Source organism: Melanotaenia boesemani, chromosome 13 (genome assembly GCF_017639745.1).
Source record: "Melanotaenia boesemani isolate fMelBoe1 chromosome 13, fMelBoe1.pri, whole genome shotgun sequence".
Taxonomy (NCBI): domain Eukaryota; kingdom Metazoa; phylum Chordata; class Actinopteri; order Atheriniformes; family Melanotaeniidae; genus Melanotaenia; species Melanotaenia boesemani.
Genome location: NC_055694.1, coordinates 28,027,088 through 28,052,543, shown reverse-complemented (window position 1 = coordinate 28,052,543; position 25,456 = coordinate 28,027,088). Strand labels below are relative to the sequence as shown.

Sequence of the window (25,456 nt, the reverse complement as noted above, 5' to 3'; positions counted from 1 at the left end):
TGCAGTATCAGTGAGAAATCACTTTTTGGGAAAAGTGGTGAAAAATGACCAAAATGGCTACCATTCAATTCTAGTCTATACCAATTTGCCACTGATACATTAAAAAACCAAACAAACAAAAAAGAAAAACAACAACACATTTTCAGTAAATGAATCAAATGTAACATCCACATTCCTTTCAAAAGTAACTTCACACAAAAGCAAAGCAAACAAGCCAAACAGGTTTGGTGTATTCCAGTAAGACTACTCCTGTTTTGGCCTGTCCAATTTACAGCTGAAATGCAGAAGATCACCTTTTTCATTTAATGTAATTTGCCCATCTGCATTAGCTCTGGTGTGTTGTGCATCAAAGGTGTAAAAATGTTAAAAACTCTTTAGTAATTTTTGTTATCTAAGTAAAAAAAGACTAAAAGGAAGTTAGCTCTTAAAATGTCACTAAAGGCCTTGTTATTCATCTCATGTAAAAGAATGAGGAAGTCTCGGAGTAGTCACAAAAAGGGGAACATGCTGTATCTCACAGTCAGATAGGTAGGCTGCAACCTCATGGACTCAATATTCACTGCTGTAAGATTATAACTTTCTAAATTATGTGTTTTGTTTTATGACTAAATTTATATTAACATTTGAATAATCATGTAAAGATGCAGTATAAAAATTATTAGACTAGATTTTGATTATTAGCTCTGAGTCCTAAAAATATTGTTTTTGTTCAGGTTTAGCTGAAATATCAATGGATGCTTCAGTGATCCCAAATCAGCCGGTCTGTCCAAATGCTGCGGACAGTCCGTCAGGGATGTTGACTCAAAGGTGTTCTGAGAACAACCTGAAGTTTATCTGTGAGCTTCAGTCTGGACCTGGTCCCCTGCAGATGTATGGTGTTGAAGATGACAGTGTCTGTGTGGATTATGAGACGGTATCAGTTATCCTCCCTGCACAGTGCAGTGTCTACCAGCTTCGGCTTCGAATCTGTATGCAAGTAAGTACACTCAGAAAATGTGTTGTTTTTTTTTTACCTGTAAGGCTGGTTCTTGTATCTGCAATGCAATCTCACATTCAGTATAGATGAATACTTTTCCTCGAGGTTAATTACTTAAAGACCATTTCAGTAAGTTTGTATGATGTCAATAAAAAATCCAATTGCTGGCATGTCTGACTAGACTGACAATCCTTCAATTTTCAAATCCAAACTAACATACTTGGATATGGTTGGGGCAGTTTAAATTCACATGTTCATGCGCTGCAGCCTGCACCCTTCAGGGCTATGACTTCCCAGAAACAGGTTTGTTGGATAGTTACAGGTTTCTCAAGTTCAGTTTTTCACGCTCAGTTCTGACGTAAAACAACTACTTCAAAATTAAAATGGTGAACCATGAATGAACTATTCATTTTAAACAGAATGAACTGAACTTTGAGCTAGTTCAGGAACTAGTTCAGCAGGAACTTGGACTGCAGGAGTCTTCTTCTGATGATGTCATCTTACATTTCTTTGCTAAATCAGCCATGGCACAAGTTCAAAATGGCCCGTGTGTAAATACCTGCATTAGGTCATTTAATTCTCCTTTTACGTATGTAAATAGGTACATCACAGTTCTCATACTTTCACACATTTCTTATTTTGTCAAGGTTGTTCGCTAATGCATCCCCTAGAGGGGAGTGCAGGGCAGTTCACCTCCAAGTACCGACGTCTGTAGCTGTGTTTCCATAACAGTTTTTTGCAAAATAAAAACGATATTTCTCAACTTTTGACAAAGTGCAATAGCAGGTGATTCCATTGAATGGTTTTAGCGCATTAGCCATTATTCTCGTAAAATCTCTTTCCGCAAGACTCAACTTTGAGGAAGAAGGAGATTTCTAATTCTTTGTAAAACTCTGCATTTTAATGTTGTTTGCTATCAAGGATGGCATTAAATTTGTTTAATTTGTAAAAAGATATCTGTGTCCTCCTGCATCTACCCATACTGCGCCATCTTTACTTGAAGTGAACTAGTCACGTGGCCCCCTATGTCACGTCCGGGGACGTGTAAATGCGAAAAAAAGTGTGTCCATTACACTTTTGCTGTATACTTCTCTTAATCAACACATCTGAAAAACCACCTCATGATAACACATAAACTTTTTAGCAATATTTTAAAGGTGTTTCCATTACCAGTTTTTTATTGCGATATTTAGATTTTGCAAAATTCTAGGAGTAATGGAAATACACCTAGGTTTAGACAACAGCAGACATGGTTACTGTGGAGGAGATCACGATAATGCACATTCTCAGAATGAGACATATAAAGAGGCAGCGCAGTAGACAGTGTTGGTCTCTGCAGCCATGAAATATATTGCAAGTTCTTCTTCTTTTTTGTTCCTTTTTGTTCCTTTTGCGGGTTTCACATCAGCTATACTGCTTAACACCGCACCACGGTTTAAGATGGTCTTACTCCATTTGCTGCTTTGGGGTACGCATCTGCAAGAGATATGAAAACAAACCAAATTGCCTACATAGAGAACACAGGAGATGGACTGAAGACTCCGTATCCGCCTTTAGTTTTAAGGTTTTAAGTTTTAAAGTTACATAGTGTGTCTTTAAATCTATCTTCATGGGCTGCTCTGTGATTGTTGTCCCAGACTTTGACCTGGATATAACTGAAGAGGCTGCAGCACATGAAAACCATATCTAATTTGTTTTAAAAGACAAACAAAAAGAGCCAAAATGCTTTTCTGTTGTTTTGCTCTATAATGTAATAAATCGTTTGAAAAAGCCTGACATTTGCCAGTTAGAAAGGGGCTGTAATGCTGTCTGTTGTAGTGGGAAGACAAATCCATCAAGACATCATTTCCCATTTTGTGCTTTCTAAAATGTCTATGTTTCTCATGGTACCAGTTAATTTTATTCTGTGTGATATTCTGTCTCTAAAAAAATTGCATCATGCTAAACATATTTATTGAAAATTTGTTGGATTTTGTTTGAACATTATCAACATTTTACCAATATTTGTCTCTATGCCTTCAGGCACAGGAACAAAATTGCCATCCAGACCCATTTGTATTACTGGATCCCAACTTATACACCCTGCTGTATTCCCGAGGAGATGACTGGTATGAGGCCTATGATGACTGTCAGATTATCAGGACATTAGATATTCCTTGGTCACATGATGAATCTCAGTGTCTCGTGGCGCACATTGTTGTAAGACCGCTTGTGGCGGTTGATTCTGAGGAGAAGAAGAGACAGCAGCAGTGTTTGTCTTACCTCATTGGTCATGACCTGGAGAATGAAGCATCTGATAGGCTTGCTGAGCTCACATTCACCCGCAGGAAATTAGCATCTCCAAGAAGGCAAGAGCTGAAGCTTCGGGATGACATCTTGTATGCCACAGAGTCCTGGATAACAAGTGCCCCAGTCCCAGAAGACCTCCAGGACTGGCTGAAAAGAAAGCTTCCTGTCACTGTCCATTACATGAGGAAAATCAGTTTTAGCATACAAGTTGATTTCAATGCAACACCAGATGTTCTTCTAAAAGTTTTTAGAAGGGTGATGACAGACCAGAGGGTTGAATATGACACTTCTGATCATCTGGTGTTAAAGGTTTCAGGGAGGGAGGAGTATTTTTCTGGTGACCACACGCTCATTGATTTCCTCTGGGTCCGACATTGTTTGAAAACCAATCAAGATCTCCACCTCTCTGTGGTTCCTTTCTTATGCCTTCCATCAGAGACTGTCAAGTTTGTGGACTGGCCACTTGTGGATGGTTTCAGTGGGCAGTTCAGTTCCCATGATGATCTTAGTCTCCAAGGGAAGGATTTGGATGACATTTTCATGATATCTTTGTGGGACTGCAACAGAAACTTCAGAGTCAAGTTGTTTGGCTTTGATATCCCAAAGCTGCCAAACAAATGCCCCAACTCTGTCTATGTTGAAGCTTCCATACTTTATGGTAACAAGGTTCTCTCTTCAGTGTCCTCTGGTCCCAAGCCTTTTGCAGATGAGGTACTTTGGAATGAGTGGCTAGACTTTGATGTTCTTCTCAGGGATCTGCCACGTGGGGTCAAGCTAGGTCTTACAATCAATGCAAGTGCTAGTGACATCTCGCCAACAACCAAAGACCCAAAGCAAGCATCAATCAGAGACTCAAAAGCAGTCAACAAGACAACAGACCCACAGAAAGGGAAGGGGAAGGTGCTCTATTTTGTCAATCTTCTCCTCATAGATCACAGGTGAGTTATTTGTTTATATCAATTACAATTTCAGTAAATTCCACATTAAATCAGGCAGTAATTACACAATGACTTGAAATTCTCCAGTTGCCTGAAGACTAACTTATAGCTTCAATTTAATAATGGAATTAATCTTTTTTAGATTTTGTGGCCATTACTCCTTGAAAACCACAATTTTAGAAAATGTATATGTTTAAATAGGTTTTGCTGCAAAATACGGTTTGATAAAAGGAAGTGATCAGGCAGATCATTTTTCTAGGTTTCAAGATTCATATAAATGCCTTCTGCTTACCTGATTGTTTGTAAAACACAATTTTTCAATTTCTCAAGACAGCTTTTTATCTACCTTAACAATGACTCAGTTAATGAATAATCAGTACATGAGATGGTGTGTAGTTTAACTGGTTGAGCAGCCACCCCATGTACAGAGGCTACAGCTTCTTGGTGCAACATAAATATACAATAAACACTTTTTAACCCTTTTAAACAATAAAGAAATACTATAAAATCACAGAAATGTCATCAAATCTCTTATATGGTAGATATTTAAATGTTTCTTTTCTATTAACATATAATTACTTCATCCATCCATTTATTTTGTATGGCCTCTTAATTCAGATCATGGTCACGAGGGTGCTGGAGAGAGGAGGGGTACCCTGATGACTAACATACTCCTTTAGGTCAAATAGTGTCCTTGTTGCAATGAGGACAAAGCATTAGACAACATTGCTAGCAGGACAGTTAAACCAGTGCTTTTGCAGAAGTTTCATATCAGGAAGTCTGAGGACTCAGGGAGCTATCTTTCAGCTGATTCACAATTGCTGGGAAGTATTTAGTGCATTTACAGTAACATGAAGAGTTGTAAAGAGGTAAAATGAATGAACAAAGCAACAGAGTACAGACTCACAATGAGATTAAATGAAACGTGTTAACACACAGCTAATATGTTGCTGAATGCTAATTTTAGATAAGTTTTGTTCCGACTTTGACAAGATTATTTTACATAATTTGTTGCTTAGATATGAAATCCTCACTATTTGAATAGTGCTTTAAACAGTTATTATTCATTTCTATTATTGTCATTGTAAATAGTGCATATTTAGGGTGGAAATAAGGACTACTGTACACCATGGTTGAGCAACACCATGGACAACATTATACACTTCATTTTTATTTGAAGATACTTGTTTCCTTTCTTCCTCTTACATTACTTTACATCCAATTTCTTTGTTTTGAGGCTGATGAAATCTCTATAAATGTCAGCAGTGTCAGGGTGTGTGGCAAAGGTGAAGACCCAAATGCAAGAAGACTGGTGCTGAAGTTAAGGTTTAATTTTCAGTTACATGACAGGACAAACATGACATGAAGACTACAATGAACTGTGAACCGGGGTTTATATACACAGGGAGTGGTAGCCTAGTGGCTACAGAGGTGGGCTTTGGGTCTGGAGAAACTGGGTTCAAGTCCCCAGGCTGGTAACTAAGGTGTGGGCCCCTGAGCAAGGCCCTCAACATCTGACTGCTCCCCGGGCGCTGGAATCTGGCAGCCCACTGCTCCTAGCAACTAGGATGGGAAAGAATTTTCCAGCTTGGGATTAAGAAAGTATAATAAAAAAAAAAGAAGAGAATGAGCAAATAAAACCAGGTGCACCTAATTAACAGGAAACAGAATACACAAGGAAAGAACAACAAGAACTAAACACAAGACTATAAAAATCTAAACCCAAAACTCAGATCACGATAACAAAAATGAATTCATATAACTCTGTAGAGTGCATTTTAATTTAGCTCTATTTGATTTTCCCACAACAGTTTACACATATAAACTGACTGAATTTTCTTCTGAATTGTTACAAACACTGATAAATTAACATTTATATTTTTTTCTTTATTCCCTCCAGATCTGTCCTCAGCCAGGGTCCCCACACTCTGCACATGTGGTCCTATCCTGCCCCTGAAGATGAAGCCATCACATACCAGGCAGATAAACTGTCCTCTGCCTCTAACCCAGACATAGTCGACTCCATGGCGATCAGCTTTCTTTTAGACCGTTACAGTTTTCCAGTAGTTCTTCCAAATACCTTCGGTTACAACGAAAGCTCTGGCAGTCCCACCTCTGAGGTTTCACCCACCAAATCTGCCTTCTCCCATGCAGCTTCATCATCACCCCCACTAATCTCTTCCATTACTGAGTCTTCCTCTCCACATGATAAATCTCTTCAGGCCCCATCAACTGATGCAGTGACTCTCAGATCTCCATCTCCAGTCATCAACACAAAGATGGCTTGCCTCAAACGGTTCCGGGAAGAGAGCATCCAATATGGCTCCAACCTTCCCCACTATCTTCGTAATGTTGATTGGATGAATCGTAGAGCGGTTGAGGATGTCCACTGGCTACTAGGAAACTGGGATCCAGGTGAACTGGATCTAACTGTGGCCCTGGAGCTGTTAAGTATGGATTTTGCTGATGAGACAGTCAGGAGGCTTGCAGTGCAGAGGCTTGAGGGCTTGTCTAATGATGATGTACTGAAGTATTTGCTGCAGCTGGTGCAGGTATGATGTGGATATGTATATATTTGTATACCAGAGTTGAGCTCCACGTGATTATAAAACATTGATTAACAACATAAAACTGACATACAAGTTTACAACTAAACACAAAATGCTTGTCTGCAGTCAATGTTAGGTTACATAGTGGTGAAGACTCCATTTGAGTCACTGCAACACACACTCATGCCATGAAGTGTAAAAGTTTAATTGGTCCACAGCACAAAATAGCAACTTCACATTTCATACTTGACAATTGGAAATTACCACCTCAAACCATTGCAAAACGACAGCATTTGTTACATATGGACCTCTCCGGAGACAGGAAAAGGGTTAACCAAGCTTTGCTTTATTGAGTAAACAATGAACAGAGGAATGGTCTTACTATTAGGAGACAAACAGAGGAGTTGACAGGATATTCTGGAACCAAGGAGCAGGGAAGGGGAAGATGAGCAGTCCAAGCATGTGTCAACGACAAGGTCCAACAGGAAATGTGTGTGGTGCTGGAGTATATATAGACTGGGAGAGAAGACTGAGTGCAGCCGTGGCTGATTAGCAATCCAGGGACTGACTGCTGTGGTGCTTGACTGGAGTGGCAGAGTGAGAAGATTGGGAAACAGGTGTGGATGATTAGTATGCTGTGATTGACTGACTGGAAAGGGTGTGGCCGTGGCAGATACTTATAACACTCTGTAAAAGATTAAGAGTGTGACAATATCAAGGCAAATGACAAAACAGAAAGAATAAGTCTAAGTATATTTACTCAGGAATAAACAAAGACAAATAAAAACAGTTAATAGGAATAAAAATGAAAATTTAAATTGATATAAAAATCAAAAGAATTAAAATAAAGTTTGGACAAGCATATTTATTTATGTACCAGAGTGAGATTTGCCTGGTTACTAACCTTCCTGCTCTTTTTAAATTGACCACATCCTTCATGTTTTCTATTGGGGCATTACAATTTAGTTTAGGATATATTTAACCTCCCCAAAAGGCATTAGTGTTTCTCTGTTGAATGCCTACCCCCACAGTTGCGAGCCTTTAACCCCCATCCAACTCTGCACTGGACCAGGAATTGACTCTCCAATGTGCCACAATAATGGTTTTTGTCTTCTGGTTTATGCACTTCACCATTATTATTATGGCTATAAATGGTCCACATAGCACTACAACAGTGGACACAATTTTGCATTGTTTCCTAGTATTACACCCACAATTAGCAGTCTATCTTGAAAATATTGGATGTATTGAAATATTGATGGTACTTTTTGAAGCTGTTTTAGCCCACTGCCAACCTGTCTGCATCCTAATCAGCCTCATTTGTCATCACTTCACTTATCCTACTATATCTAAGCATTGGAGTGTTTTCTTTTTAATTTTTATAGTAAGTTTGAGTTTCTGACAGCCTATCAATGAACAACATTGACCCAATTTTTCTGATAATTTCCGCAGACCCTGAAAGTGGAACCATATCATAATAGTTTCCTGGCTCGGTACCTCATCCGAAGAGCTCTGCGGGTGAGTTATGCAGTTTCATTTATCTTAAAATGTACAAGACTGTCTGTAGAATATCATTGAGCTATTTCCTATATTTGTAGAGTTTTTGTTTTTTCTCATTATTTGCAAATTAAGCATTTTAGATTCAGGGTAGTACTGTGACAGAAAGTACATTAACTCTGACAGGTCCACTATGCAGAGATCACACTGATATTCTCTGGACTTCATCTGTATGTTTTGCATACTTGAGAATTTAAAGTCATTTAGTTATATTAGTTGTTAAAGTAACAGTTACAACAAATTATACTAACCTGACAGTCACCATTATACTGAAAGGAAATTAAATAAAAAAGGAAAATATAATAAATATTGATGTCTTTATCTTTCTTCTGTATAGAACTACGCAGTCCATGATAATCTTTTGCACCATTGTGCTTCTTGTGAAGCGTCTTATCACTTCTTTTAACAGCAATAATTAAAAAAAGAGTATTTAAAAGCTATAATGTATTTAGTAGTTTCTGATGGATTAAATTAGTAATGTACAGTAATGTTGCTAATAACTTTATTACCAGTGTTTGAAATCCAAGTTTACCACTATAGGTTTCACTATATAATATATTGTATACATACATATATATATATATATATAGAGAGAGAGAAAGACAGAGAGAGAGAGAGAGAGAGAGAGAGAGAGAGAGAGAGAGAGAGACCACAGATGTTAAAACACAGAAGCTGTTCATCATGGAGGGGTTCCACCCCTAACCCAGTGTCCAGAGGCTGTGCACTAAGCGAAACGAGGGAGGCCAAGAAGATGACCTCAAGGGAAGAAGCACTAAGTGAGTGTCTAGGGCAGTTGAACCTGGAGGAAAATGAAATGGAAGTACCATCACTAGAGGAGAAGCTTCTGCATGGGATATACCACCAACAGATTGCTGAAGTGGTGAATATAAACAAGTCTTAGCAATGGCTAGAGAGGGCTAGGTTGAAGAACAGCCCATAGGTGCTAATCATGGCAGCACAAGTGCAAGCCTTGAGTACCAGGCCAACCAAGGCCCAGATCTACCACACCAGGCAGGGCCCCAGGCGCAGGTTGGTCAAAGAGGCCCCTGAAACAATCCAGTACCTCACAGCAGGGTTCAAGATACTGGCAGGCAAAGAATACATGGAACACCATAACCAAGTAGCCGGCATAGTGTACAGAAACATCTGTGCAGAACATGGACTGGGGACCCCTAGGTCACAATGGGAAACACCTCCCAAAGTTGTCAAGAATGAGAGAGCTAAGATCCTGTGGGACTTCCAGATAGTGACCAACAAAATGTTGGTGACCAACCAACCGGACGTTGTGATTATGGATAAGCAGCAAAGGAAAGCCATAGTGATCGATGTAGCGATCCCCAACGATAGAAACAGCAGGACAAAGGAACAACCAAGGACCAACAATCTAGGACTCAAAGAAGAGCTGGGGAAAGCCTGGAAGGTGAAGGCAACAGTAGTACCAGTGGTCATCGAAACAATGGGGGCCATGTCCCCCACACTGGAGAAGTAGCTCCAGCAGATATCTGGAGAAACATCAGACATCTCCATCCAGAAGAACACAGAACTAGAAACAGCTAAGGCCTGGTATACACGTAAATTTTGTTTTAATCTTATCAGATTTTTTTATCTGGTCGAGACCTCACACGTGAGGAGAAAAAAATCAGACATATCACAGTTTTGAGCATACTGTGTGTTGTGTGCTCAGAAAATCTTGTCACAGAACAACACACACCCGCAACTGATCTACAGTCTAGTCCTCTGAGCCGGAAATCTCGCGTGACCAAATGTGATCTAACAAAAACACAGACGAGAAAATGATGGTGGTCTTGTGACTATTGTTAAGAGAAAAAGCCAGAACTGAAAAAAATAACAGACTGGAGACAGCGTCCACAGACTTTATATCCTTCCTTGTTCCCCAGTCAACTCGCTCTCTGATTGGCTACATTCCGTTCCACGTCACAATCCACAGAGTCACAACTCAGGAGTTTTTGGCTTTCCACACACGTGCAGATATTTTGACGTAAATATTGAACATGTTTAATATTTCCGATTGTCGGCCATGACCTGTTTTGGAGCCGATAACCAGGACAAATTCGTTCTTCATACACCTCAGACCAAATAATAATTTTATAGAAAAATCTTATAAGACTCAAGATAATTGGGCATTTGCTGTCTTTGGTCAGGAAGGGGCAAAATCGGGACAAAAACAGTCCAATAATCTTTGTGTGTACCAGGCCTAAGATACTGCATAGGACCCTCAAGCTCCAAGGACTCTGGTAGAGGACCCAAGCCTGAGCTGACCAGCCACCCAGCCTACCCAGGATAGATGGGAGGATGGGTGAGGGAAGGGTTTATATATATATATACATATATATATATATATATATGTATATATATATGTATATATGCATTAGATTTCATGGGAAAGCATGTCCACACTTTGCCTGGTGGTGTATATACGTATTTGTTGACTGTTAGGACTGTTATGTTTATTAAAAATACTTATAGATAAAGATTCCTAAATACAAGTCTTCAGTTTAGATCTACAAAAAATACCTCATTAACCAACAAAGCTTCAAAATTTGGCTTACAACCATGTCCCTGTTTAAAATAGGAATTCTGACTCACTTTCACGTTTCCTTGCAGAGCAAAAGAATCGGCCACTTCTTCTTTTGGTACGTCCGCAGTGAGGTGGCAGGGTGCCCATACTTTCGCCAGCGTATGGCTGTGATTTTAGAAGCCTACCTGCTGGGCTGTGGTCAGGCAATGATTGACAGCTTTATGCAGCAGGTTCAGGCTGTGGAGGTCCTACAAGAGGTCACGTTCACCATTAAGGGACTCTATCCCGACAAAAGCGACCTTCCTGCTACAGGTGAGGACAATAATCATGCTTTATTAGTCCCACAGTGGAGAAATTATTTCTCTGCATTTAACCCATCCTAGTTGCTAGGAGCAGTGGGCTGCCCAATTCCGGCGCCGGGGAGCATTCTGAGGTTAAGAGCCTTGCTCAGGGACTTGAACCCAGGTTCTCTCAACCCAAGCCAACCTCTGAAACCACTAGGCTACCACTCCCTATGACAGGGGTGCCCAAGTCTGGTCCTGCCCTATGAGAGTTTAAAGTATTGCATAAAAAAAAAAGGTTTACAAAGAACTTAAAAAAAAAAAGAATAAAATAATTAACATATAATAACAGCTTAATAACATCAGAAACAGGCAGACTCTTCTGCCCTGAGCCCCACCTCCACCTGATGTGCCTCTGATTGGTAAACTGCTGGGAGTAGTTGTTGGGAGTGCGCACATCAACTGTTTTTTGTCATAGAAACACCGGTGTTGTGCCATAAAGTGATCGTCTGCCAGAAACTGATTAGACGGCCGCGTAGCCTGTTAATGCCATGCCGCTTAGTTTCTCTCTCTGGTTTCAAAGTTTAATTTCCACCGATGTTCACTAAAGTGGTCTGGTTTCTTTCAGGAGTTATATCATACAGATTACTGGCTAACTAGTACCTTACTAGTACCATCTAATTAAAGCATTTTTGCATTTTTCTCCATCCATTTATGTTTTCTTCAATGGTTACTTTTTATGCTGTTTCACTCTGTGTGTCTGCAAGTGTGGCGGTCACGTCCCACAATGCACTGCGGGATGACAGACTTTCACAGGCTCTGTTGTGCAAAGTGAAACCGAAAGTGGTGCTTAAATACAAACACACTGACAAAGTCACTTTTCACCAGTTTTTTTTATTGACAAAACTAACGTTTGGAGAACACAGACTCAAGACAAATCTGTAATTTGATGCCCTCAGCATTCATTGTTGCTGCTTCTCTCCACGTGGCTAATTTACATAGTGAGAGAGCACATCCCTCATTCTTTTTCATGAAAGACACACAGCTTTGGTTGCATTGTTCTCATGTGATACAACAAAATCCAAACAGGTAAGAGTATAGGTGTCAAGGCAGCTTTTGACCATTGTAATGTTTGTAAAATGGCCAGTGCATCTGCCTTTTCGGGTCTGCCGTTAGTTCACAGCAACTTGAAAACAGAAATACCCAGTAATGCAAGTTTGAGCTTAGTTCCCTCAAGATATGTCCTCTAGCATTAGATGTGAACAACATGAAAAACATGAGTGGGTCTTTAAGTGCTGGTGGAAAGCTTGGTCATCTAGGTTATAAACAGATGGACGGATGGACAGACAGACAGCAATCAGTTAGCTAGAAGAGTACAATATTTGCTCTCTCATTAAAAAACAAACAGACAAAAACACAGTAATATACTTGCATGGTGACCTACTGATCTGAGATGAATGACCTGCTGCTGCACACCTGCTGCTCATCAGCCAGTAAATTAGTTAACTGAATTTTTCACTTAATCTTTAACAGTTGCCCTGCATTGAATAGCTTAAATGTGAGTTATTAACATATTGTACATGACTTCAAACACTGAGCAGCTGCTTGTTGATTAAAATGATACATTTTATTATTAGCCACTTTATTTAAATAGCTGTTTGCTGTGACATTTAAATTAATTAGTTTCTTAATCGCTGCTGTTTTAGCTCCTCTGACGCTCCAGAAGCTCCTTAGAAACAACAATCTGCCAAATGAATTCCTGCTGCCGTTTGACCCTCGAGTCAAAGTCGGAGGAATCTTGGTATGTACTTTTACACTGGTCTGTTTGTATTTCCACATCAAGCGCATAAGGATTTAGGTGATGTTATGCTGAATAGACAATGTATAGATGTACAACAGAACCAAGTTTTTGGTCTAAAATCATCTAAAAACAAAGTGCATAGTAAAATAATTAATTAAATAAATAAGTACAAATGCAACATAGCAGGCACCTAAAAACTTAATGAAACAATGGAGTACAGAAAAAAATTACCACTCTTAATACGGTCACACAAACAAATCTAAACCCTTTCCCTATGATACAGCTGGACAAATGCAAGGTGATGGCTAGTAAGAAGAAACCACTATGGCTGGAGTTTTCTCCCATGCCATCACCCATTTCTAGCTCACCAGTTGGAATAATATTCAAACAAGGAGACGACCTCAGACAGGACATGCTGATCATTCAGGTAACTGAGATCACTGTGCTCTTAGTTATTTTTATTATTTTACACACCAATATTTACCTTTTAATAAAGTGACTTTGGTCATTTTAATCTTTCTCTCTAGACACTGGTGTTGATGGACTCCATCTGGCAGGAGAAATCACTGGACCTTAACCTGATTCCATATGGCTGCATCTCTACAGGACATAACGTTGGTATGAAGTTATTATATGTTTCTTTTTTTTTTTTAAACTGGCTATTAAGATTTATTACTGTTAGCCCAACAATGCTTAAAGTGTGTGTGTGTGTGTGTGTATATATATATATATATATATATAAAAGCATATAAGGGGCTGTCAAACAATAAAATTTTTTATTCAGATTAATCACAGCTTTCAAATGAATTAATCATGATTAATCACCATTTGCGATTATGCCTGAAATTTGCCCATTTTTACTGTATTATATCAACAGAAAGAACCAATGCTTAAGTAGTTCAGTAAGTAGTGATGGTGTGGGTCAGTTATTGGCTGGGGCTCAATTGCCAGTGTCCAGTGCACTGTCACATCTTCAGTGCAAGGATGGAAGGCATCTAAATCTGTTCCAAGCACTCTTTTTGTTCTGAGCACAATGTATTCCATGTCAAACCTTTGCAATGGTTTCTAGAATGACCTTTGACCACCAAGATAGTTGGAGAAGGGTTTCACAGCCCAGACAGCAGCTAGTAATGTCTTTTCATAATCTGAATATTTGAGTTCAGGTGCTGTTAACGTTTTGCTAGCATAAGCTACGACACATTTATCTTGGTCATACATCTGATAAAGCACAACACTCATGCATCAGGTGGAGAAACCCACCTCAAGTTAGGAAAAGCTAGGCATGGAGCTGAAAACAGTTCGTCTTTCATCATCAACATGGCCTGCTGTTGTGATTCAGTCCACACAAAAGGGACATCCTTTTTAAGAACATAAGTCAGCTGTTTTGCAATGTCAGAGTAGTTTTCAATGAACTGTCGAGAGTACTGCAGACTCCCAGGAAGCTGCGAAGTTCAGAAATGTTAGTCGGTTCCTTAATGTTAACAATGCCCTGAATGTGGCTTACTTGTGGCCGAACACCATCTGGACCTACCAACAAACCAACATAATCCACCCTAGTTCTGCACCACTGACACTTTGAGAGTGAGATTTTTGCTCCTGCAGCAGTGAGCTGACCTGACACATGGTCGATTTCGGCCACACGCACTTCCAAAGTTGGACTATAACAGGACATCATCAACATAAATGAGATTGCCACATTCTCCAGCATCCGGACAAGCTCTGTTCAGAAAGATGTTGAACTCAGCTAGAGAATTGGCTTAACCAATAGGACACTTTGTGAAGGTGCACTGTGCAGTCTCATACTCCTGAAGGAGTACCGTCCATTAAAATGTCACGGTCTCACAGGAGAGAACATGCAAAAAGTTCTAACTGCTGTCTCCACACTTCCAGTGTCCACAGCCGAGTGTGAATGAGATTTCAGTGTGATGAACAACATCCTTAACAGTGGCAGAAACAGAAAGAATGTGTCCACATTGAACAATCTGCTTTTCATCGCTGTAAATGGACCAAATGTTGCCTCATTCCTGGCCCGCAAATTTGTGGAGATGTGGTTAAAACAGGGACAGCAAGTTGCTATTGATCCACCAACCAGAAAGCAGAAAAAAAGGCTGAGATGCTTTATTATGGCAGACTGTTGTAGCAACCTATAGGCTACCCAATTAGCCACAAAAGAAAAAGTAACATTTTGACAGCACATTGTGGTAGGCTTTGCCATATTTTATTTCAAATTTAATTAGGGACTTTTATAAATTAATTTTATTTATTTTTATTTGGCACAAATTTAAGTTCAATATAATGAGCAAATATTTCTGCAAATGCACGGGTTCAGTTCTAGTTTAAAAAAAGGAGACCCTACTGCCGTGGTTATATAACCTGAGTTAAGCAAATTTACAGAAGAAACAACCATTTTTAGCCTGTTTAATATTGTTGGTTCGCTGTTGTAGTCATTTTTTTCAAAAATATCAAAATGTTGCTCAAAATGATCAGAATTATCCCTCCCCCTCTGTTTTTTTTTTCACAAATCACACCCTGTAAAGGTGTATTGGTGGTTGAACACTAACTGAACACTATTTCATATTAGTCTTCAGCATAGACTGGAATGGTCCAGAATCCAGAAGAAAAATCTAGTGTACAGAAATACCGAGCATTTTTGACCCTAGGAAGTTGCTGTTTCAGTAGGTCATAAGCCACCGCAACAGAGGAACCTGTTGGTTCAGTTTGCGGTAGTCAATGGTGAGTTTCCATTTCCCATTTGGTTTCATGACCGGCCAAAGAGGCTCTGAACAGATGCGGTCTCACAACATGATTCCCTTTTTCAAAAGATTATCAATAATTTCTTGGACTAGTTTGAATGACGCCAATAGAATTTTGTACTGGGGTACATAAGTGGGAGGGGCATTGGGTGGAGCTGGAATTCGCACCAAATGAATTGTTGTCAGGCCACAATCTAGAGAATCTATGGAGAAAGACTCTTTGTATTTGAGAAGTATTATGTGTAGTTTTATGTTCCTCATCCTCCAAATCCAAGACAGAAAAGAGTGCTATTGTCTTCGAGTATAGACCACCTGAGGTGTCTGGTCTTCAGGCAGCAATGAAGAGATAATGCCTCATTATTATTGGGATTGGGATGTTCAGCTCAGAATTATGGAACTGTGAGCCAGCCAAGAGGCATGACCTTGGAAATATTGATGGGTTGGGCAGTAGGGTGGCAAACTGCTAAGAACATGGCCCTGGAATCCAGACTAAGCAGAGCTGTTGCCTGCAGGGAGAGACCAAGCTCAAAGAACATGGGTAAAGGTTGAAACAGAGCTTATGAATGATTGAGGGTCTGCCCTGGTTGCATGTGGATCTGGATGGGGATCTAAGTGTGCCCTGGAACAGTGACATGATTAGAGGTAGCAACCTTGCAATGTCAAGTGGTGAAGAAACATCACTTGCTGATGTCAGTTAACACAAAACATTATTGTGTTGTGGAGTTTCCACATGGGCGCCAAGTCTAACCAGGATGTCAACAGAGTGTGGGAGGCTGGGGATGACCAATAATGTCTTTACCACTTCCCATTGAAGGGCGCATATACCTACAGTTTTAAAGATTGTAGTTGGTTTTAAGTCTGATGGAAATCGAAACCTCTTTTCCATAAATGAAAAGCTAGTATTATAGTGTGTCAGTGAGTCATAGTTCCTGGCTGATTGCTGATTCATCAACCCAAAGAGCTAATCTGACGTCGCTGATCAGTGAACCCTCAAGTTCAAAGTCTCTGAGCACTCATTTGAAGTTGGTGGTTGCAAAGAACACAGAAAAGTCTGTCTGGTTCACAGAAAGAAAGAAGGGACAAAGAGCCCATATTTTCAACCCCTTGAAATCAATGAGAACTCAAAGTGGTTCAAAAGATCTTACCTAAAGTACCTAAAAAACTAACCAAAAATGATACGGAGTCCAAAGGTGAAACATAGACTAGATCAGGGGTAGCCAACGTTGGTCCTCGAGGGCACCAATCCGGCAGGTTTTCCAGATTTCCATGCCCCAACACACCTGACTTAAACTAACGAGTCATTGTGAAGATCCTTATAGGCTGTTGGATCCATTTAATTTGAGTCAGGTGTGCTGGAGCAGGGAAATCTGGAAAACCTGCCGGATTGGTGCCCTCGAGGACCAACGTTGGCTACCCCTGGACTAGATGAATAAGGTTCATCGGAATGATTGACAGCTGTATCAGTGACATTGCTAATAAATATGTGTTGGTGGACGCATTTGGACTTTGTTGGAACAGTTTCCAGCCAAGCAGAGCTCATTAAAGAGGGGCTGACATTATATTAATGTCAGCCCCTGTAATAAGCGGTGGCATCAGAGGCATAAACCCTATTGTTTTCAGTGCCAGGCAAACTTTATGTAGAGGCACACAGAAAAACTCAAACATGCGTTTATGTGGTAAAAAGTGGTGCTGCTCACTTGTCTGATGAGTATTAAACACTATAGCACTGTAGAATGCTCAAAAAAGTTGAAATATTGGGGGGGGGATGGGGATAGATGCATCTTTTTGATGAAGGATTAAAGCCTTGTCACTGAAATAATGAGGTTAATAATAATGGTTACACATGGCATAACTTCAGAACTAGGAATTTATGGAACACACAATTACTCGTTATGTTCATTGTAAGGAATTGATATTCCAACACAAACTCACTCACATGGGTGCTGAACCCTATAAAGAACTCATTAAAAAGTAATAATAATGGATTAGAGTTTTTTTATATAGCACTTTTCAAGACACCCAAAGCACTTTCATATTGTATACATTATTCATTCGCTCCTCATTCATACCTGGTGATGGTAAGCTACATGTGTAGCCACAGCTGCCCTGGGGCAGACTGGTGGAAACGTGGCAGCCAATCCACGTCTACAGCCTCTCAAACCACCACCGAACATTTATGTCCACATTCATACACCAGCAATGCCAACACTGGAGGCAAGGAGGGTGATGTGTCTTGCCCAAGGACACAACAACAGATGACTGGGGGACTGGGTATCGAACCGCCAACCTCCCAATTATAGGATGACCAGCTCTACCACCTGAGCCACTGCCCCCTCTTGTTAACTCTTGTTAATCAATTTTTTTTGAACAGGTATGATAGAAATTGTGAGAAATTCAGCAACCATTGCTGCAGTCCAGAGGAGCCATGGAGGAACAACTGCAGCCTTCAGAAATGATGCCCTGTTTGAGTGGCTCAAATCCAAGTGTCCACTACAGGAAATAGTGAGTACTGGTACAGTGTAAAAGATATTATTCACAATACATGTCATACATGTATTTGCACCCAAAAGCTTTAAATTTGAAAGCATGACAAAGCTTGCTCTGTTTAAGCATGGTAGCTGACTAACGTTGGCTTAAACCTACACAAATCTGTATAGTTGCTCTCTTAGAAATTACATTTCTAAATCAGTAAAACCGAAACCATATATAAAACACAATTGAATATAAAAGCAAAATAAGCTTTTTTTTTTACCTTTATATCCCTGTAGACAATATGCACCCAGCAAAATTCATGTTTAGTCATGTCAGTTTAATTAAGTTTAATATACATGTGTTTAGTCTCATTCTTACTGCAATTGTGTTTTAAGGTGCACTATGCTATGGGGTCACAGCTGTTACATTTTCTCTTTAATTCTACACATATTCACTATTGGGGACAAATTAGAAATGCAGGCACAATTTGCAGTGTGTGTCTTGAATTTAAAGTTCCGGGGAAGAATGTGGTCTTGAAGGCAGCATATGTTTCTTTAAAATATCAGACTTTTTGTATTAGAGCTGTCACAAGAGTGTAAATAAACTTTATTAAGAGCGCCAATCCCATCCCTGTATTGTCACAGAACCTGTTTTTTAGATTGGATGTCATTGGCAGTCTGGATGCTGCCTTTTAGGTTTGACTCAAAGAGCATAACACACCCCTCAGTAGCTGAGAAATAGTGTGGGGAGCGAATTACAGTAAGAAAACTTTGTTAAGTACAACATTATAGAGTTAGATTAAAAACCACAACCTAAAACTTTTCTGTAAAAAACAAACATTTGATCAGGCACAATTTTAGATTTTACCAGTTTGACAGCAGATTTATTGAAACTGGTTAACATGTAATCCAGGGGTGAAAGTAACGGTAACAGAAACGGAAAGTAAGGTCCTCTACTGTGTACCACTAAAAGATTCACTGGCAGTACGCAGTACCAGGAAGATGGGAGAGTGGCTGCCTGCTCTCTGGGTCAGAAAATCGGTCTTTGTCAGGTGAAGTAACACTCGGGATAGCCACAGATGTTGATTGTATACTCGTAAACAACTGTGCATCGTCTTTGTCTGTGTTATTATCTATGATAAAATGGGAGTCTTGCGTTATGTGAAAGACTTCCATACTAAGTCACAAGACAAAAAGGTAGAAAAGTAGGCTTCGTGATTCTCTGTGCACTCCTGCATACAGTAAGACAATCCTTCATGTTTTTGAGTCCAATCAAGCAGCAACCACCGGCAGTAAAGTGTGAAGCCTATGCGGAAGTGCAAATAATTGCAGTTTACTCTTTTTCTTGTATTTGTTATTTAAAAAGTCAGCAATGTTAGAAGCAGACTCTTCCCCCTGTACTTTTAAAATGTCTGTTCTTAGTCTAGTCCTTCCTGTAATTTTTTAAAGTTTTTTTTTTTTACCTGTTTCATTCGTCTGAGCTGTTCTAGTTAGTTAAGTCAGTGAAATCATCTTCTTGCTCTCTTGACATTTCTTGATCAACTTCAGTCTATTGGTCCCTATGTCTTCAACTATAATTAATTCATCTAGTGGTGTCTGGTCATGTCCCTGTCTATTTTAAGAATGCTGTCATTCACCCTCTTTGAATTCACAGCAGACAGTAATATCTACAGGACAAGTAATATTTACAGACTTGGCTCTATATTAAATCACTGGTTAGCTTTTGTTTTTTCTTATTTAATAAATATTGCTAAGCTAGGCCCTATTGTGTTACATTCTGAGCTGGAAATGATCATATATTCTTGTATATCTTCACACCTGGACCACTGTAACTCTATTTTCCCTTGCCTGAATAAGAAATCACTGGAACATCTTCAAGTTGTACATAACGCTGCTGCAAAGCTCCTAACCAAATCTTCAAAATATTCATGTCACCCCATTGCTAGCTCAGTTACACTGGCTCCCAATCCACTACAGAATACATGACAAAATTCTGGTTTTAACATATAGAACTCTGCATGGTCAAGCCCCACATTATGAACTTTTGCAGCCATTTGTCCCAAACATCAAATGTCTGTCAAACATACTCCAGCCAATAGAATACTAGATAAAGGTTGATTGAGCAAATTGTCACTGCTTTCTTCAGGGTGCACTTGTTTTACTTTACACAGTGGACTCAGAAAATCGGCACTTAATTCGGATTGTCAGTAAAACCAGTAAGGATAACCCAACCCAGCAATCTCTAGTAAACATTATGTTTTTATTATGCTTTTCATTTATGCACGTGAGTGTTTTTTTCAATGAAAGAAAAACATAGTAGCTTTCTAACTCACAGTAAAAGTACTCATTTACAAACTAACTGTACTTATACAAACATATTGTATGCCAAGTATAAAGCTAAGGAAATCATAAATTGAGACATAGATATTCTGCTTTTATGGTAGAATTGACTTATACTTAGCATGCACGAGGAGCTGATCATCATTCCTATATATTTATGTAGCAGAATTATGACAGTGTACTACTAATAGTGTTGAGTAACTGAGATGCATAACCATGATGTCATCATTGTTACACCTTGTCAACTATAAACATCTAAAAAAATGTTCTCTCACAAAATATATAACCTGAAACTAACCAGCATTTCCAACATTTAAATCCTATTATTCTTACAGAATCTGCTTCAATGTCACATCTTGGAGAAATTGTTAAACAAAATGAAATACATTTTCAGCCATGCTGATATAGAACTTTATTATCTACACTTTATGTGCTCTCATGAGGTCATCTTAGTTGAGCTGAACACATAGATTTGCCAGAGGCCCAATGAGTTATAATATTACAATTAAGTGTCTACTTTAAAAGTAAAGAGGAAAGTTTTTAAATGATTGTACAAAGCAAACTTGGATAAAAAAAAAAAACTTGTAGGGAGTGCACTGTGTCAAGTAAAACTAGGGCACCCTGAAGGAGGCGGTGACGATTTGCTCTGCATTTATCTCAAATTCTATTGGCTGGAAGACATTTGACAGACAGCTCATTCAGCAACCCAAGAGAGATGAAAAAATCCAAAAGCAGAGGTTTTGAGAGAGCGAATGCGTGTGAGGGAAAAATACCAAGCTGAAGCGCAGGAGATTTGAACCTGCAACACTAAACTTGAGAAGAGGAGCAGAGTTTTGAAAAGTAAACAATATATTTGAGAGCAAGAAGGGACTTTTTGAGTGTGAAAGCAGAGATTTGAGAAAAGGCAAAATTATATTTGAGCATGAAAACAAGAAATCTTGTTCTCAAATTCATCAGTTATGCTCGTGATTAAAGATAAGGAAATGCCCCCATAGAAAGGTGCTATATAAATAAAAGTTTATTTACTTACTTATTGGAAATGTAAAATCTTTGATCTCATTTAACTGCAGCACTACAAGACTGTGGACAAGTTCGTAAAGTCCTGTGCTGGTTACTGTGTGGCCACTTACGTCCTGGGTATAGGGGATCGGCACAATGACAACATTATGATCACAGATCAAGGTACGCAACACACACCTTTGATCACACAGCACTAAATATTAATGTAACTTCTGAGCTGAGAAAAATTATGATCTGTTGTTTTATCATTACTCATTTGCTCATCGGCAAAATTATTAAATTGATAATTAAAATTAAACGAAAACCTGGATTATGAAACCAGATGATTATCAGAATCAAACTTTTTTATTCTTGCATTTTTGGGGCCTTGTAGGGAACCTTTTCCACATCGACTTCGGCCACATCCTGGGAAACAGGAAGCACTTCTTGGGTGTAAAAAGGGAGCGTGTGCCCTTCGTCCTCACACCTGACTTCCTGTATGTCATGGGGAGGGTCAAAGGTCGCAACAGCCTCTACTTCCAGAGGTTCATGGTGAGATCTTCGAGTTTCATGTGTGTGGGTTTAGCTCTTATGCAGATATTTTAATTTAAATAATAAGTGATGTACTTCATTTTTCATGTTTTTAAGAGTCTACTTCTTATGCCCACCTAAGTCCCTGCTTATTAATAGGGAAAAAGCTCTTGGATCAGTTACAATATTTTAATTAATTTTATACATTTTTTAAATTAACTTCCATATAGAGTTAGATATTAGTATTAAAACAGAAGTGGTAGTATTATTCAGGGTTGTATTAGTCCACTGAAATGTTGCACAAACCCCACAGAACTTCACACACTGTCCAAGATATAAATTGTAAAATGTACAATGACTTGTGGCATCAAGATGGTTTATGTGTAAGTTTTCTTAGTTTTGATATTTTACATTGCAATTCCCCTCAGGGATTAATAAGGTCTTTTTTATTTCAATTTTATTTCAATTTTGGAGGTATGTATCTGGTTTTGATACACGCATCACATGAATCTAAGGTATGACTTGAGCAGGCCATGTGGATTTGTTGCCAAAAAGAATAAATGTATTCATTTTTCTTGTCTACAAGCTATAAACCAATATATATATGTATATATATCTATATATACATATATATATAGATATATATATATATATTTAAAGTGTGAAGAAATTATGTGTTAAATTCACATAATGAAATATTGAGCTTCTTCTTCTTCTTTTTTTTAAAAAGGCATTAGCTTATGTATGCATATTAATTCTTCTTTTTGTAGGCCAGTAATAGATGCATTGACATGTTCTGTGGTGCATTTATTGAAGAAATTAGCCCATGGCTTTTGGACATTATTATGATTTATAAAATGGTTATTTAAATGGAGAGGATAACGATTTTGCCATGATGAACAGAAGTGTGAATACAATATTCACCCGCACATGAATAAATTTAGATAAGATATTTCTTACTTTCTTTGATTTTGTTTTTTGCCATTTGTGTTGTTCTGAATTCTTATTTTTGACGGCTGCCTCCATCAGGACACCTGTACCCAGGCTTACCTTTCCCTCCACTCCCATTCTCACCTGCTGGTCACACTCTTCTCCCTCATGCTGCTCACTGGCATCCCAGAGCTGAGTGCTGCAGAGGACATGCGCTACCTGCGGGAGGCGCTCCAGGAGGACCAAACTGATGCTGAAGCCAAGGAGCATTTTCTCCAACAGATCTCTGTGTGTGAGGATCGGGGTTGGACTGTACAGGCCAACTGGTGGATCCACATGGTGGCAGGTATTAAGTAGTCTGTGATCTACTTTGCTTCAGTGCTGGAGATATCCAATGTGCAAGTGTCTTTGTGGAACATTGGCTTGGTTTTATGCTTATAGTGTGTATTGTTGCTGTCATATCATTAAAGTGACTAGATATATGCTGATGAAGACCAGAAAGAGCGTTCATATTCTATTAAATTTGGTTGTAATATTTGGTGATTGTGTTTTACCAATTCAACATGTTCATTAACCCATTTACAAGTGTTACATTACTTCATTATTACTTTTTTTTTTACATTACATTGTTGTATGAACTTGTCGAGCCTTGGTTTGAACAGTGGCTCTTCTGTGTTGAGATTGCATGTTCTCCTCATGTGTGTGGGTTTTCTCCAGGTACTCCGGCTTCCCCCCACCATCCAAAGACATGCATATTAGATTAATTGGTTACTCTTAATTTTCCCTAAGAGTTAGTGTGAGTGGTTGGACTGACTCTCTTGCTAATTGCTGGGACTGGCTCCAGCCACCCCGAAATCCTGAATTAGAATAAGTGGTATAGAAAATGAATGAACTTGTTTTTATATTTAACCCATGTCCTTTCTATCATCTTTCCATTCCATTTTACTAGTTTCCTGCAGTATATTATTTTATTTTAGTTTTCTGATTTTATATAATTCTTATCTTATTTATCTGTTTTTTTTTTTTTAGCTTAACATCTTTTATTTAAATTCCCAGTTTTTTGTGTCCCCAATGGTATTGGTAAGGATTAGTACTACGCTTATAGGGAATGTAATTTTATGCATGTATGCATGAGATATGTCATGTATCTGTGACTTGTATGTTTGGTTCTTTATTGGTTATGATGGTTGTTTTCTTTTTTTTTGTCATGTCTTTAATTTAAAGCACATTGTGTTGCAATTTGTTTCATATGAAAAAGTGCTCTATAAATGAAGATTGATTGAAACTAAATTCTTCCCTTAAGGAGGACTGGAGCACAATATTTGTTGAAAATGTAAATGGCGCCAATAAAAATGTGATGACAAATCTAAAGACTTTTTCTTGTGTTATTAGACACTTTCAGAAAGTCGTCCATTAAGATCCATTTAAAAAAAAAAAAGCCTCTAATTAATTAGGTTTATTTTATTAATCAAGTCCAGCCCCATATATATATATATATATATATATATATATATATATATATATATATATATATATATATAGAGGGAGAGAGAGAGAGAGAGAGAGAGAGAGAGAGAGAGATTAAAATGTTTATTCAGATTAATCACAGCTTTCAAATGAATTAATCATGATTAATCACCATTTGCGACTATGCCTAGTTTGACCTATTTTTACTGTATTGTATCAACAGAAAGAACCGATGCATAAGTAGTTCAGTAAGTAGTGATGGTGTAGGTCAGTTATTGGCTGGGGATCAATTGCCGCTGTCAATTGCAATGGCACGTCTTCAGTGCAAGGATGACAGGCATCTAAATCTGTTCCCAGCAGACTCTTTTTGTTGTGAGCACAACAGACTTCCATGTCAAACCTTTGCAATGCCATCAACCATGAAGCAATGCAGGCATTGGTTCATATATATATATATATATATATATATATATGTATATATATAGCTTGAAGTTTACCTTTAATCTCTAGAAGTTTTTCTGGGCTCTTTTGTTACCATTCGTATTATCCGTCTCTTTGATTTGCCATCAATTTTCTTCCTGGGGCCATGTCCAGGGAGGTTGGCTAAAGTCCCATGGATCTTAAATTTCTGAATAATATGTGCGACTGTAGTCACAGGAACATCAAGCTGCTTGAAGATGGTCTTATAGCCTTTACTTTTAGCATGCTTGTCTATAATTTTCTTTCTCATCTCCTGAGACAACTCTCTCCTTTGCATCCTCTGGTTCATGTTGAGTGTGGGACACACCATGTCACCAAACAGCACAGGGACTACCTGTAGCCCTATATATAGGCCCACTGACTGATTACAAGATTGTAGACACCTGTGATGCTAATTAGTGGACACACCTTGGATAGACACGCCGAACAGGTGTGGGCATGCTCATTGCCTCCCGACTTGGTGCCTGTACGTTGGGGTTTACCCCAGTGGACGAAAGGGTAGCCTCCCCCGCCTTCGGGTGGGGGGATGGGTCCTGACTGTTGTTTGTGCTTATG

At 38.9% G+C, this 25,456-nt stretch overlaps 1 protein-coding gene across 2 annotated transcripts; it reads left to right on the top strand.

Annotated features, from left to right (window-relative positions):
* The first annotated feature begins 538 nt into the window (after nucleotides 1-538).
* On the top strand, nucleotides 539-24,313 carry si:rp71-17i16.5 (phosphatidylinositol 4,5-bisphosphate 3-kinase catalytic subunit gamma isoform). 2 transcript variants are annotated; one of them, XM_042005055.1, is made up of 13 exons: nucleotides 539-564; nucleotides 714-976; nucleotides 2,999-4,203; nucleotides 6,104-6,755; nucleotides 8,205-8,270; nucleotides 10,935-11,160; nucleotides 12,836-12,930; nucleotides 13,214-13,357; nucleotides 13,458-13,548; nucleotides 18,055-18,185; nucleotides 21,565-21,676; nucleotides 21,888-22,045; nucleotides 23,054-24,313. In XM_042005055.1, exons 2-13 carry the CDS (start codon nucleotides 731-733, stop codon nucleotides 23,309-23,311), a joined length of 3,384 nt encoding a protein of 1,127 aa, XP_041860989.1. In that variant the 5' UTR covers nucleotides 539-564; nucleotides 714-730; the 3' UTR covers nucleotides 23,312-24,313. The 2 variants fall into 2 exon arrangements, with proteins under 2 accessions (XP_041860989.1, XP_041860991.1); XM_042005057.1 differs by lacking the exon at nucleotides 539-564 and having other exon boundaries at nucleotides 598-976; nucleotides 21,888-22,065; nucleotides 23,054-23,285.
* The last annotated feature ends 1,143 nt before the right edge of the window (nucleotides 24,314-25,456 follow it).

Bases quoted from the DNA above. Each gene is read 5' to 3' on its own strand.
- si:rp71-17i16.5 (XM_042005055.1), top strand. From the start codon at position 731: ATGGATGCTTCAGTGATCCCAAATCAGCCGGTCTGTCCAAATGCTGCG. The intron at 18,186-21,564 runs GTGAGTACTGGT...ATTTAACTGCAG, and splicing joins AGTGTCCACTACAGGAAATA to CACTACAAGACTGTGGACAA. The intron at 21,677-21,887 runs GTACGCAACACA...GGGGCCTTGTAG, and splicing joins CATTATGATCACAGATCAAG to GGAACCTTTTCCACATCGAC.